Source organism: Coloeus monedula, assembly GCF_965178545.1.
Source record: "Coloeus monedula genome assembly, chromosome: Z".
Lineage (NCBI taxonomy): Eukaryota > Metazoa > Chordata > Aves > Passeriformes > Corvidae > Coloeus > Coloeus monedula.
Genome location: NC_138822.1, coordinates 20,021,635 through 20,034,989, shown reverse-complemented (window position 1 = coordinate 20,034,989; position 13,355 = coordinate 20,021,635). Strand labels below are relative to the sequence as shown.

The following is a 13,355-nucleotide window of genomic DNA, read 5'->3' as shown; positions in this document are numbered from 1 at the left end:
TTGCTTATTCTAGACTTTGCTTAGGATATATTATGCTGATAATTATTTTACTGACAAATTTTAGACATGTTGGTCAGGCTCCTTGTTTTCATAATTCTACTTAAATTGCAGTGGAATCAAGGCTTTACTGCTCACTGCTCATGAAGTACAAGTCTTGCAATTTTAATGGTGAAATCAAGCTCAGACTAAGTTGCTAAGGGCTTCAATTTACTGGAATGTAGCATCACCAAATTTCTGATTATCAGGCATGTGTGAAAACTCTTCTGATTTGGAAGAAATATGGGAGTTCTCTGGCTCTCCTAATGCTTCGTCATGATTGTTTATTAAAGTACTAGACTAAGCTTGTTAAGAAGAGGTACTTCTCAAATATTTGGAAATGGGGACAGAGTATTTTCTTTCAAAGAAAGAATGACAAAAGAGCAAATATTGGCATTCATTCATATCTATCTTATTTATCTATCTTTCTATCTGTCTGACAAAACATAAAGTAGAATAAATTTAAATGGCTGTGTTGGAATTAGAGCAAAAATGAACCTGTTATAGCACTGACACTTCCTCACTTATATCAGTAAGATTTTTTTCCTGTAACTTTCACTGAGAAATATCCAGATATGAATGTATAGCAAGTTTACATTACAAGTGTGACAGACAGTAAAAATAGTCTTTAAGTACCTAAGGTGTATATTTCAGTCTACTGTTTGCTTTCTCTTCTGTCATGACACATATAAAAAGGAGAGTAAAAGCAGGTTCTTGGTATCGTGGGGTTTGGAGACTGCCCAACACTATGGAAAGGGAAGTTACAAAAGGCATGGATGCAGAGTAAGGTGTATTTTTCCTTTGTTAATGTTACCATCTTCTCAGCATTGGTAATGTGAACATGATCCTAGCTGTGGTTTATGACTTTGCTAAGCCATGACATTCTCAAAGGTATGTAGCTATAGTTTGCTATTTTCAATTCAGATTTGCGTGGTATTTTATTTTCATGAATCTGAACCTCAACCATTCACTGAGATTTTTTTTTTTTAATAAATTGATAGGAAAGATCCAGTGCTTTCCCAAAGTATAAGAAGAAATCAAAAGAAGATATGAACTACACAGAGAATTATGAGTCAACTGGCTTCATCTACCCCTATAATGACCTTCTGGTTTGGGCAGTATTAATGAAAAGACAGAAGATGGCAATGTTCTTCTGGCAGCATGGAGAGGAAGCCATGGTCAAAGCTGTTGTGGCTTGTAAACTCTACAGAGCAATGGCACATGAGGCTAAACAGAGCAACATGGTGGATGACACTTCAGAAGAACTCAAGAAGTATTCAAAGTATGAGTTCTCCCTTCATTTCAATTAAAGTTCTCTGGTGCTGAGAATGCTTAGATACTGCCCCAATCCGCTAAGAGTTAGTAAAGTTAATGATGCCATGGATTATGGAATATAAAAAAAATACTTTCAGAAACTCACTATTGATATTATATAATGGATCTATGCGTAGTGTGGTAGAGAGTTAAATGAAAGCTATTTGCATATTACCTAGATGCATATTTGAAAATATAGGTGAGTAATGTATAGCTCATTTTCTGCTAAATGGTCAAGTGAAAGGCTGAAATTTCCCTTGCAGCTTCTCCTCCAGTTCAATTTGTTAAAAAGCCATATGGCAGATAGGCGTTGGACTGTTCAAATCTATAACAAGTAGTAATGAGCAAACCAAAATCAGTGCTTAAATCCTGCTCTGTGTAAGACTAAGTGGAAAGTGAAATACCTGATTGAATGAAAAGGGAAGTAGACCAAGAATTTTCTTTGAGTTTGTAATTTCCCATTAGTGTTTTCTGGTAGTTTTTCTTGTTAGTAGTATATTCTCTGTTTTGTAGATTTCATGCTTAAGATTCAGGAACAATAAAATGTACTTTGTTCTTTTGTATGCAGCTCAAAATCTTAATTTGAATGAGGGTATGTACCTTCTTTGAAGAGTCTTCTCTGCAGAGATGTTTTAAAGTCAGTACAAAAGAAGAAACTTTCACAACTGGCTGTAATGCTTGCCCACAGTGGCAATGAATCTGTGATTGAAGCAAATACAAAGAACTTTGTAGGGTCCATTTCAATCATGGAGTGAGACTAAGATAAAACAAATAAAAAATGACAAAACAGTATGGCCGTAAACATTGTGATTAGGACTAAATAGTTAGGTTTACACCCCAAATTATTTTTCACTAGGTATATTAATAAAGCAATGAGAAATACGGGAGAAGGCATGCTTACTAAGATTGATAGCTGAACTTTAGTTACCAAAGTATTCACAGTAACCTCTTTTCAGCAGTAATTCTGAGTTTGTACTGATCCCTGTTATATTGACTGTTAATTCCTTTCTGCTTTAGGGAATTTGGGCAGCTTGCCTTAGATGTGCTGGACAAAGCATTCAAACAAAATGAGCAGATGGCCATGAAGTTGCTGACCTATGAACTGAAAAACTGGAGCAACTCAACTTGCTTAAAGCTGGCAGTGTCTGTGGGGCTGCGGCCGTTCGTGTCCCACACGTGCACACAGATGCTGCTGACCGACATGTGGATGGGGCGCCTCAAGATGCGGAAGAACTCCTGGTTTAAGGTACCATCAATCTAGTTTTTTCTGAGCATTTAAGCACTCTTTTTGGTTATGAGCATGGCTAATGTATCTTCAGACAGCTGGGCTTAAGCATGTGTTGGAATGTGCACAGCTGGGAAACAAAAGCAAGGGAGGGAAGGAAAAGGGTACTTGCTTCTGTTTTATTTCTTTGTAAAAGCATCTGTGGGATGACATTAGGAGGAAGGTTTTTTTTTGTTGCTCTTTCCATTCTCTCAACACTTTTCAGTCCTTCCTGACCTGCTTTTGCTTCCTGACATTGCCTGTTCCCTGGCAGAACTGCTGGGGGGAAGGGTGCTTTCCAGACACAGGGAGCAGTATTGAAGGCATCCCCAGATACCATGACACAAAGCCACAAATCAGCCAAGAGCAACACACTTCTTCAGAGGCTGTCAGACTGTGATACAAATTCCCAACACCAACGACTCCTTCCCCAGCCAGTGGAATTGCACCGGCTTTGTGCTGGCACCAGGCATGGCGGACTGTGGCCACAGGTCTATGCTATCACTGCTTAATTTATCTTAATTGATCTCTCTTTTAGGTCATTATGAGTATTCTCCTGCCTCCCACCATCCTGATGCTGGAGTTTAAAAGCAAGGCAGAAATGTCTCATGTGCCTCAGTCTCAGGACTTCCACCAGTTATGGTATCATGGGGAACAGAGCCCAGTCAGCTCTAAAGAGACATTGGTTAGTCTGTGATGATCAGTTATTTGTGTGTCAGAGTCTGTTTGTTCACCACAGTGCAGTTCTGAGGAATGAAAAGATGGTCATCAGGTGGAATGAAGTGACTGGAGCCCAGTTCTCAAGAAGTATGGGTTAGGTTCCTAGTTTGGATATGGACTCAAGTGAACTTGGTACAAGTCACTTCATCTGTCCTGGATGTTACTTCTGTACTGACCATAATGAGAAAATCCTTCCCAAACTCACACTTATTGCTAATGCAGGAAGGGAGCAGCCCCACCTGAGGCAGATAAGAAAAGTGCTTATGCACGTTCTGCTTAACATTAACTTTTGATTTTATCGATTAGTCTTTAGCAAAAGTCCAGGCTACTGGTTTTCCTTAAATACTCTTGTACAAAGTACTACAGAAAAATATACAGAGTGTAGCTGTGCCATATAGAGCATCTTTCACATAATGCATGTTAATTATTGCAAATGAGGTGGCTGTAACCAGACAAAAGCAAGCTACAGTAATGGTTTGTGTATTCAGAACAAAGTTTAGACATTTGTGTCTGTCCTCCCTCTGAAATAACACTACCTTTGCAATTATAGACCATTGTTTCTTTTTAAATGTTGTTTTCTTTTAAAGAAGGGCTATGATGTGGAAAAGGGTGTTCAGAAGTCTGATGAAAGCCAAGTAGATGGTGGACAAGGAAACCTGCCTGGAACTAGAAAAATCTATGAGTTCTACAATGCACCAATTGTCAAGTTCTGGTTTCACACGGTTAGTCATCGTTCTAGAACTTGAATTGACAAACCCCTCTTTTGATCCTTCAAATGCCACTTAATCCTGCTTTTACTTTTTCTAGCATGGATTTACAATCACTTCGTGGTGGGTGTAGATGGGAAGCTATTTGAATATTTCTCTGACAATTAAGTGTAAAGATTGTCTGCTAAAATCATGCAGTTGAACTAAAACAAAACCCAAACCCAAAAACCCAGAAAAACAATTATAAGGAACTAAAGAAAAACTGAAGCACAGGTTTTTACAGTGGTCAGTTGCAAAGGTTGAGATAGATTTGAAGGTGGCCTTACGTACCTTTAATACTTCACTGTTATTCGTAGTCCTTCCTTTAAGAACTGTCCTTGGAAGAGCGAATATTCATCTATAGGAGATAATTTTCTAAAGGAAATGTGCATTTAATAAATCAGTTTTAATAACCCTGTATCAGTAGAGCTCAGGATGCTTAAGTTCAGGCTGCTCATTAGGTCAGATCACCATGTACATAAACTTTTACTCTTTTAGATGTGTGTGTTTAAGTGATTTATTGGTTGTAATCTATTATGTCAGACACATTTACAGCATGTTCTTGTACCTCTAAAATATGTGTTTTGCACCTGATATCATTCTTGTGTTTTGGAAGGCGCTGATTAACCAGAAGTGGCTTATATAACTTTGAGAATTGTTACTTGTTCCTACAGAAGGCTGGGATAAAAGCATAAGACTACCCTTGCATTTGAGGAATGGTGTGCAGATCACAGAACAGAATCACAGAATAGTTAGTGTTGGAAGGGACCTCTGGAGACCATCTAGTCCAACATCCAAGATAAAATAGTCTGACTCTTACATGGGATGGGGCCTCGGTGGACATGTGCTGCAATTGTTCGTCTTCTGCTTCTACCTATTTTTTAGCACTAAAGTACCAATTTCCAGTGATATTTAGGGACATCCCCATTAAAAAAATGCAAAACAAAATAAAAAAACCTTTAGAGAACTGGAATAAAGGTTTTGGGCTCAAAAATGTGGCAGTGTCCCAGTAATTTGAGTACCTATAGTGAGGCCAGTCACCTGTTATGTTAGCAGAAATTTGCTTGAGGTTTTTGTGCATATGGATTGTATACAGTGTGTTTTGCAGATATCCTACTTGGCATTCCTCATGCTCTTTACTTACACTGTGTTGGTGAAGATGGAACCAAGGCCAAGTGTGCAAGAGTGGCTTGTTATCATTTATATTTTCACTACTGCTGTTGAAAAAGTCAGGGAGGTAAGTTTTTGCATTCACACTTCTCATATGTACTATAAGCCAGGGAACACCTGTCTGAAGAATGCTAAATCCTGCATTATTTTTGTAGAGAATTAAACAGGGAATTTATTTATTGGAAGTCTTTTTTTAGAAGGCCAGCTCTTGGGCCTTGAAAATGCATCTACTTTTCTGTGTAGAGAGCGGTGGTAATGTGTAGGTCACTGTTCCAGTTTGGCCAAATTTAGAAATATATCCTCTGAGAGAAGGCACAACCACCCCTCCCCCACCAGATTCAGGAAAAATAAATTTTCCTCGAAGGAAAGTGAAGAAGATAAAACTATTTATTTAACAAACACACGGGAAAGGAAAATAATGCTAAATAATAAAATCTTTCACTGTGGAGGAAAAACCTGGGAAAATGTTACAGTCCTCCCTTTGGTCTCTTTGGAGCTGGGGCTTGGCCCAGGGCCAGGCCCTCTGTGCCCGGTGGAAAGTCCTCCCGATGTGCTCTGATGTTAAAGCAATCAAGCAGTCCAGTAGAAAAGGGAGAAAATCCGAAATCCCAGGAAGGAAAAATTCAACTCTCAGTCTCTCTCCAGAGAAAAACCAGCTGAACCACTGGCCAAAAATAAAACTGTCCTGGGCGCAGCAAGCCGGGTGCTTCCTCCCTCCCCTGCCACAGCTGGGAAACAAACTGCTATCTATGTGTGACCTTGAACAAGCTGCAAACTGCTTTGAGAAAGTTTTGCTCAGTTTTTTCCTTCCCCCTCTCAGGCTCAGTTAAAAGGCATAGAAAGGCACAGAAATTAATTTCTGGGCATAGGGCAGTGATATGGGATACACATCATAAAGTCACCCCAAGACAGTCACTTTAGAGTGACTGCTGAATTGAGATTTGGAACCTTGATGTAGGCACCTGGTCCTTTATTTTCTTGAGTGGGCCAATAGACTTCCAGTAATAAAATTTGTCGTTAGATATTTAATCTGAGCGAGAACTTGTATGAAATAAGAGGTATTTTGCATAGAACAATCTATGGCTCTCCCTCAAGTCCAACCAGGCTTCTGTAAATGAACTTGGAAAAAATCCACAATCAGCTTTTAATGCTGGATTTATGGAGCACAGAAAAGTGATATTCCAATCAAAATTAACTGCAATTATTTGCAGTTGATTAGACCCAAGCTTCTGAACACAACTTGCACTCCAAACCTGACTTTGGGGACAAATGCAGCTATGTATTTCCCCAGTTATTGTATCTGCTCTGACATACCTGCACTGTAGAATCAGCACATAATAGACAATAGTAATGTGAATTTTCTTTTGTATGACTTTTGAAATGCTGTACTTTCAGACAAATAAAGCCAGCCACAGTTCTGAGCAAAGGATGCTGTAAATACAGATCACTCAGAAGACTGTGAAATCAGTATGAGAGAGGTGAAGCATTTCAAGTGACAGTAAAGATACTGGGAATATATCAAAGCTTGGGTGAACTTGCAAGTTCTGTGTCAGCATGAGATAGGACTGAAAAAATCTACACCAGGATTCCCTGAGAAAAATGTTAAATGTAGAAGAGCAAGCACTTTGGAAGTCACTGTTGTGCTCTTGCACCATCTTGATGGTGGGACAGTAGAAACAACAGCTCTTCTTTCTGTCATCATTGGCTGGACACTTTGGAATTTATATCTCCTACTTGATTTTCTTTATCCACATTCTAATTCTGGTCTGTTGGCAAAGACTTTGTAGGACGCTCTGTCTCAGCCATGTAGTTGCTTAACTGCCGAGGGCCTTGTTGTATATAACTGCAAACCTCTTTCTCTAGATTGTATCAAATAATTGTTAAAGCCTGAGGCCCTGCAACTCATGTAGTTAGTCTAGATCACTTGTTTACATTAGTGTGTTCATATGCATAAATTCTTGCAAGATCAGGGCATAACATTTCAAAATCTCTCCTTTGCTTGGTGCTTATCAGTGTGATCTTACATAGCACTGCATAATTGGCCTCACTTGTGGCAATGTGCAAAGGTTTTATTTGCCTCCTCCCGAGGATTCCACTTCACACGCTTGCTCAGTGAAGCTTAAAACCCCTTTGGGGCACCTCACAGTTCAAGGAGTAAACATTTCATTCTTTACCTTGCTAGTTGCCAGCACTCCTTTGTTTAATGTGTCCTTGGCAGAATACAAAGATCTTTCTTTATATTTTTGGTCTGAAATAAAAGACATTAGTTATTTTCCCATCGGCAAGGTTAGGCTGGTACTTTCCATGACTTAGGGGTTAATGAAAAGGCCGTTGCAGTGTGCATAACAATTCTTTACTGGCTGCTCTCTTCTGCTGAGCTATGTGCCCTTTAGTGAATGGATTCAGGTTCAGAATCCATTTTTTCTTCAGGAGGAGCTATCCCATTTGATGTAGCATAGTTGAGCAATATGACACAATAGATTAAGTAAAAACCTCAATTGATGGTGAACGGCAGTAAGCAGTAAATGGGTCTAAGAAAAAAGAAAAAAACAGAAGGGGGAGAAATGATACATTCCCAAATATCATGAAATAATTCAGACAGAAAAGGTAAAATAATGTATATGTGATTTTAACGGCATTTCTTTGTGGTTTTTTTTTCTACATTCTACCCAGGTATTTATCTCAGAACCTGGAAAATTCCGCCAAAAAGTGAAGGTGTGGATTTATGAATATTGGAATTTTACTGATTCTGTTGCTATCATCCTGTTTATGATTGGTTTTGGTTTGCGCTGGTCCAACCCCCCTGTTCAAACTGCAGGGAGGCTCCTTTACTGCTTGGACATTATATTTTGGTACACTCGGCTCCTTGATCTTTTTGCTGTGAATCAGCATGCTGGCCCATACCTGACAATGATTGGGAAAATGGTAAGTACTGTGCTTTGGAGCAATATTTCTGTAGTTAAGGCATCTACCTTCAGGAATATGTAAAGCTCAGAAGTGACAGAAAAGGAGAAGTCATCTAATAATTCACAGTGAATGTATTGTTTGAAAATGCCATGATTTTGTTTTGTTTGTGAGTTGACCATAATCAGATTACACTTTAATTTATTAATTACATGAATTTATTCACAAAAGCCATTTTCACTGCATTCCTTAGAGAAGGGTTGCATTTGGGTTAATTTGCTGATCCAGCTTGGTAACAGGGAAAAGTCACTGCCTCTTGGAAATGGGCTCACTATGATAGATTATTCCCCTAACTCTTGGAAACTGTTTCAGTATTATTTTACTTTTTGATTCAAATATTTATATCCCAGTTTATCTGGCAAAATATCTGTGAAATCAAAATTAATTTTGTTTCTCTTTTGCTATAAGAACTGCTGCTGAGCTACTGTCTAGTCTTAGTGAAGATTCCTATTGTAATTTGCCTTGGTTACTGGGACCTCTCTTCTTAATACATTTATATTCTGTCTTTCATGGTAATTGTTTAGGAGGCAAAATAATTTTCACTGCTGTTCCTTGCTCTTGGTTTGAAAGAAGCTCCACTGAGCAAAATCACCATTGTAAGGTCTCTGCATTTTTTATGCCTTGCTTAAGATCTAAGAGAAACATGTGAAGCAAGTGGGACTTGTGGCTTTTTTGGTCTAGGATGATTTTAACATCTATAAAATGCTCATGTAGTCCAGGTATATAAATAAAATATTTTTATTTCCTCCAGCATATTAGATTATTACCCCTGATTTTATATTCTGATTTGCAAAAACAGGGATTGATACTCTTCCCTAAAGTGAATGTCTCCTTTACATGTGGTTAGCACAACTAATTCTTTTACACAAATACGTCTTCCAGACAGGAAACATGTTCTATATTGTGGTCATGATGGCCATAGTCCTGCTGAGTTTTGGGGTGTCGCGAAAGGCAATTCTTTCACCAGAGGAGCCTCCCTCCTGGACACTGGCACGAGATATTGTATTTCAGCCATACTGGATGATGTTTGGTGAGGTCTATGCTGGAGAAATAGATGGTAGGTAATTTTCAGAATATAGCTTGGCAGCTTAAGTATGTGCAGAAACGTATTTGGCCTACTTTGCTCTGCTTGAGTTTTGACTGTCTACTGAGTCTGTTCTTTCTCAAACAATTCTGATACCAGTATATGTGTGTCCATAATGAGTAATACTGCATGAATGAAGTTGAAAATACGAGTTTCTTTGCTAAAAATAAAGATTAAGCTCTAAAGCCTTCAAATTTAGTGTTTCACATTAAGTATACTGCAAATATCAGGGCAAAGCACATAGGAGCTAATGCTAAGCTACTTCCTTTATTTCACTGGCAGGTCAGGGGATCTGCCAGTGAAATAAATTCCCAGTTAAGTGAATCCAAAGCTGCTGATCTCTTGGAGAAAAAACTATACAGTTGCCTTTAAGGAGGAAAGAATAAAGGAGAAAAAGAAAGGGAGAAATAAGTTACCTGGCTCCATTCTTAAACAGATAAAAAATGAGCACATAGGAGAAATAGAACCAATCAACGTAAAGAGGAAAAATCATGTATCTTGATTATGGCTTTAACCTTGTTTCAGTAAGACAGAGGAACCAGGCACTCCAGAGGTATTTAAGCATTATGGATGTAAGATATACTCATGCTACTGACTGAAGGTATAAGTAAAACACTTTTCCCTAAAATGGAGAAGTAGGTATGCAAACAGAAATAGATATTTAAGGTACATAGTTCAGCATAGACCCAATTCATTAAAATAATTTAAGATGTTGCATCCATTATCTCTGCTGAAACAGTCCTATGTATTTTGGTTATATAAGTCAAAATTCTTTTAATGAAAGCACACTGTAAAGTTTCCCAGTTTAATCCGTTTAATCACTTAATAATTCTAAACCTTTAGAAATTTGACACTTCCCAAATAAAGCTATGATTTCTCTAGTGACTCTTTATCCGGCAGAATATGTCCTGAATTTAGGACTTCTGTTTTTTAAGTGTGTTTTAAAATTTCCTCGAAAGAGTTAAAATTGATTAGAAATTTAAAAGATTGAAAAGTTTTTATTTTGACAATTTAAAAACATCAAAAGGGATCCCTTAATTTCCATTATTTGTTGCTTTATGTCACAAATGTTCATAGCCATATATCCTTTTGATTTAATGTGATTTTAAGTTGTGTGTGTAGCTCTACACTCCAGTACTGGTAAAGCAGCCTTTGAGCTGTACCTTTTTCACAGTGGAGTCTGTGATGCTCCTGTTTAAGGATCAAAGATTTGGATTTCAGCTGACCTGAGTGTGTGCCATTTCCCAAATACATTTCAGCTGCATCATATTTCCCCTTAACAAAAAGTGGAATGACTGGCATAAGAACTAATATGTATGAAGTGGTGTCTGCAGCTTCTCAACAGTGGTGACTAGGGTGGCAATAGCATGAAGAGGTCTCAGCTCTCCTTTAGGTAGAGGTTGACCTATAATTTGAAAATTTAGTGATGTCTCTCTGTGAAATTAGTGAGGACTATTCTGTTTCTTGCTGGGACAAATGAGAAGCACAGGCCATTGCTGTGCTCTGCTCTGGTTTCTGTGCTACCCATATTCTGTGTGTCCTTCATTTCCAGTTTGTGAAACCAATGAAGACTGTCCTCCTGGCTCCTTTCTTACACCGTTCCTGCAAGCTGTCTACCTCTTTGTGCAGTACATCATCATGGTCAACTTGCTCATTGCATTCTTCAAGTAGGTCCCTTGGTATATTGCTGCAAAAGCAGCCAATGTATGTTCTGCCAGCACTTCTTACAAGCTTTCACTGAAAATGCCCCAGCAAGGGCATGTTGGTGGTGGTGGCTGTACCCCATCTGCCATGGGGGTAAGTTGAATAAGGAAAGAATGGTGATAGCAAGGTGGTGCAAGGAAAGGGATGGTGAGAAGGCAGCTCACTTAAACAGAATCTGACTCTGTGAAATCAGACAATTTCAGCTGGCAAAAAAAGCAACATTAATTCAGCTCTGAAGTAATTTTCCCTTCCTAAAAGTTGTATTTGTTGTGCTAAGAGCCTATATAATATTCATCATAAGGTAAGCCAAGTTTTAAACTGGCAGATAAGTGCAAGGTGTTCAAGGGAAGAGCATAATGACTGTAAGAGCATGCTTTTCCTTTAGGAAATAATTTGAAAATTCTTACTTACTTGATGTAATCTCGTATGTTCTAGACTGAAATCTAACTGTAGTGTTTCCAACAATCTGCTTTTTGATGTGTGTTGCCACAGTAGAAAGGTCTCTTTCTATATTATTCTATGAATTCTATAGTAATTCATATTAATCTTACAGTAGTTAATCAGTGTCTTTATAGTAGTCCTAACCCTTCCTGTTTTAACAGGAACCCCTTGTAGTGGATCAAGTTCTGAAAATATTAGTAAAAGGCAGCCTAAACCAAGTGGGTTTTTATTTTTTCCTATAGTTCTAGCATTTCTGGGGAAGAAGTCATCTATAGGTTAAAAAAATTCAAATTAATAAAATAAGTCATTAATATACAAGAAAACTGAACTATCAAAACTCATTCTATTTCCCCTCCCAACAAGAAATGCCTTTCCTGAAATTGTGTCAAGGAAGCAAACTATTATTTTACACACTATGTATTATTTTGCAGCTGTGAAATTGTTATTTCAATTATTTCTGTAATTAAACCTTTAGTAATGATGATATGCTAAATCTTCTGTGTAGTGATTTGATTGTTCCAGAAGTGGGACCAGAAATGGGTGGGTATGAGAAATACATTTAATTATGCTCTCAGAAAGAGAGTTGATGTTTTTGTGATTGTATGCTGGGTGTGCAGTGTGACAGTGCACCTGAAACTGCAGTGCTAGAAACCACAACATTTCTTTCCTATACTTGGGTCTATGATGGTAGGTACAGAAAATTATTCAGTGCAACAGCAGTCATGTTTAATAATTTCACAGCTCAAATGAGTATTCTGCAGAAGAATAGCTCATCTGCAGCAAGTATATTTTTAGAGGGAGTGCACAGAAGTATTTTGTTACAGTCTTCCCTTAGCCTGACACCTACTTTTAATCTAGTCCCAAGAGGGAAACAATGCTGAATTCTCAGTTAGGGTATGTATTAAAGTTTAAATGGTATGACTGGGATTTCAAAGCCACGTCAGTGAAATCTTTTGCCCAGCTCCCATTAATGTGAATGGAAATTGGATCTCCAAATCTGTTGGGCAGCTTTGAAGATCTCATTCTCAATGCACTACCTGCAGGCACATGCTGCTGCTCTGTTAAATGAAAGTTGCTAAGCTGATTTACCTCACTGGAGGAATGGGACTTTCCTTCAGTGTCAGATTAGATCTGTAGATATGTGTCTTGTGCTATATTGGGAGTATTCCTCACATGAGTGTTTTACCCTCCTTCCCCTCTCCCTCTGTGGCTCTCTCCTCAGTAATGTTTATTTTGATTTGAAATCCATATCGAACAAGCTCTGGAAGTACAACCGTTACCGCTACATCATGACCTACCATGAGAAGCCATGGCTGCCTCCACCCTTCATCCTCCTGAGTCACATCGGGCTTCTGATAAACCGCATCTTCCACCATCAGCCTCCAAATGAGTTGGACCAAGAGGAAGGCGATGTTGGACTAAGTAAGCTGGGAGCCAAAAGAAATGGTTCTTCATCACTCCCATCACTGTGGAGTTGAGTTCCAAAAAAAAAAGAGGAATGCTTTGCTTTGTATTTGGCTGTTGCTGTGCTACATACTGTGCATCAGTCTAGATACCTCATAACTCTGAGCTGAAATAAAGTGACAGCAACTCATTCTGTAGGAAATAAATAATTTCTTATTTTAAAAGGAATTAAGCAGTACTGAAGGTATAAATTTCTGTATGTTTGTCATGAAAAGACCAGTAATTCCTTTTTCATTACCTGGGGAAAGCAGCTGCAGAGCCCAAGGATAGATGAGATCTGGTGATGGCAGATGCAGAGAGAGAGCATAGGGGCTTCCCACCTCCTCACTGCTTCCGTCCCTTTGTGCATTGGCTTATCACTGCACCTTACCTTCTTCACTTTTCCCAGCCTGGGCTTCTTCATGCCAGGTCCTTCCTAATGCCTCTTTAAAGTGATGCCAGTTCCCTG

At 38.5% G+C, this 13,355-nt stretch overlaps 1 protein-coding gene across 1 annotated transcript in view; it reads left to right on the top strand.

Annotated features, from left to right (window-relative positions):
• TRPM6 (transient receptor potential cation channel subfamily M member 6) overlaps positions 1-13,355 on the top strand; it is a gene marked incomplete at its 3' end in the record, with an annotated part of 102,597 nt that overhangs the window by 55,187 nt on the left and 34,055 nt on the right. Inside the window, exons 16-24 of the mRNA XM_082302208.1 lie at positions 1,038-1,318; positions 2,368-2,596; positions 3,153-3,299; positions 3,922-4,056; positions 5,189-5,317; positions 7,924-8,175; positions 9,097-9,271; positions 10,851-10,965; positions 12,666-12,865. Of these exons, the coding sequence (XP_082158334.1) occupies positions 1,038-1,318; positions 2,368-2,596; positions 3,153-3,299; positions 3,922-4,056; positions 5,189-5,317; positions 7,924-8,175; positions 9,097-9,271; positions 10,851-10,965; positions 12,666-12,865 (1,663 nt within the window). The remainder of the gene's footprint in view (positions 1-1,037; positions 1,319-2,367; positions 2,597-3,152; positions 3,300-3,921; positions 4,057-5,188; positions 5,318-7,923; positions 8,176-9,096; positions 9,272-10,850; positions 10,966-12,665; positions 12,866-13,355) is intronic.